Genomic DNA, 1,892 nt, shown 5'->3' with positions numbered 1-1,892 from the left:
GACACGTGTCAAGCAGAATCCAAGCATAATTCGCTACACAGTGTAGCAAATTTCTGCCTGACACGTGTCATTTTTGCTGACTGTGCAGCCTGACATGGCATATTTCGCTACACTGTGTAGCGAATTATTTGCAAACATATTTAGCGAAATATGCCGCATGACATTTTGGTAAAATTTACTGTTGACGTGGCAGTTTGGTAAATTTTTTTGCTAAGCATGACAAAATGATCACGTTCCCCATTTATTAATGTAAGAGGTAAATTAGTATTGGAAAAAGAAACAAACGACAAAGTTGTGAGCATATGACCAGCTTGCGCCTACTTGTATACCAAAGCGGATTGTATGTGAAATGATTGCTGAAATGTCTATAAAAGAGAGGATTAAATCATTGAGGCCTTTTAAATAAAGAAAATTGGTAGCAAACAACTATCATTCACATGAATGATTAACTGGTTAAGGTCATAATGACGCAGCAACTTAGAAAATTGACAAGAACCCATTGCCCCACCAAGTGTTCTGCTCAATAATAACTTCATGTTAAACGGTTTAAGAGCATGTTACTCTGCATTTGGTTTGTTGGCATGCCATGAGCAAATTTTGCAACATATTGACCATCCCAATAATTTCAAAGCACACAAGGAGGGTGGGAAAAAAAAGAACCAATGCTTTTGTAAAACATTAAAAATTAGCTCAGAAATCATTAAGATAAATTAATTAACATGTGAAGGGAAGAAAAAATCTATCAGAGGCCTCTAGAAGTTTGAAAATCTAATGTACCATGGATGCCTTCTGAACTGGTCTTAATGTTGTAGGAGAAGACTCTAAGGGAAGAACCTGAGATGAACTTGAAGGAAACTGTGGTAGATGTTGTTGAAGCTCTATCTGCTCTTTCTCTTTGTTGTTAATGAACCTAAGAGAGGACTTGTCTATGTCATCTATCACCGTTATTGAATTAGGGGAATCTTTTAACTCAATTTCTGGTACAGACCCATAATTCATTTGTGCCTTTCTCTTAGCTTCTTCAATCAATCTTCTATACAACTTCTCCTCTGCATCCCTCAGGAACTTGAACTTTGGAGGCGGTGAAGATCTAAATCTGCTGAGTTCTGACTCTACTGATGATTCAAAGAGAGGATTGAACCCTTGGTGCTTATAAGAATCAAACTTCAACGGTGAGGAAGCCATTGAGTTAAGGAAAGGGGTATCAATTGTTACCATAAGATCACTCAAGCTCCTTGTTCTTGACCCTTTTCTGCTCCTATCACCCCTTGACTTTCCATCTTCAGACTCCAAATCTTCTTTGGTTTCCTCTTTGATTGTGAACAAAAATCTTGGTGGACCAGCAAGATTGTGCAGCCTCATCAATTCTGATTCTACTCCTTCTCCTCCAAAGGCCTTCAGCAATAAATCTTTTCCGGTACCTAACTCCAAGTCTGGTTCATGACTTTCGTTTTCTGAGTCATTGGTCACACTCACTCGATTGGTGGTGGATGGTGTCTTCCAACAAAATCCAAAAAGCTTCATCCCCTTTACATCATTGCCGTGATTTATTCCAATTCCTGTGTGGGTTCTTCTTTTCTTCCACCACAACATATAGCAAAGCACTGCTGCAACCAGAGCCAGTACAAGGCACCCAAATACAAGGCTTAAAGCAATACCTAACCCACTGAAAGACATGCCTCCTTCTTTGCTTTCACATCTTCATTTCGAACTATCATATAGAAAATCACTACGAGGAAGAAAAACAAAACATGTCTCAAACTCTTCTTCTATAGTAATTTAAAAAGGTATCAAATTTCTTAGTTATTGAAGAAAAACTGGACCTATATATATGATAAAACTATACCACAAGAAGAAGGACCATTGGTCTTACAATAAAGGCATATCCTTTC

At 38.0% G+C, this 1,892-nt stretch overlaps 1 protein-coding gene across 1 annotated transcript; it reads right to left on the bottom strand.

Moving 5' to 3' along the window:
- Positions 1-363: 363 nt before the first annotated feature.
- On the bottom strand, positions 364-1,892 carry LOC133315586 (uncharacterized). Its single transcript, XM_061517239.1, has one exon. The coding sequence runs from the start codon at positions 1,675-1,677 to the stop codon at positions 769-771; it is 909 nt and encodes a 302-aa protein (XP_061373223.1). The 5' UTR covers positions 1,678-1,892; the 3' UTR covers positions 364-768.

This window comes from Gastrolobium bilobum, unplaced genomic scaffold (genome assembly GCF_033153095.1).
Source record: "Gastrolobium bilobum isolate Gb01-03AN ecotype WA unplaced genomic scaffold, APGP_CSIRO_Gbil_v1 utg1559, whole genome shotgun sequence".
Classification (NCBI taxonomy): domain Eukaryota; kingdom Viridiplantae; phylum Streptophyta; class Magnoliopsida; order Fabales; family Fabaceae; genus Gastrolobium; species Gastrolobium bilobum.
The sequence above is the reverse complement of the archived record's forward strand: the minus strand, read 5'-3'. Positions and strand labels throughout refer to the sequence as shown.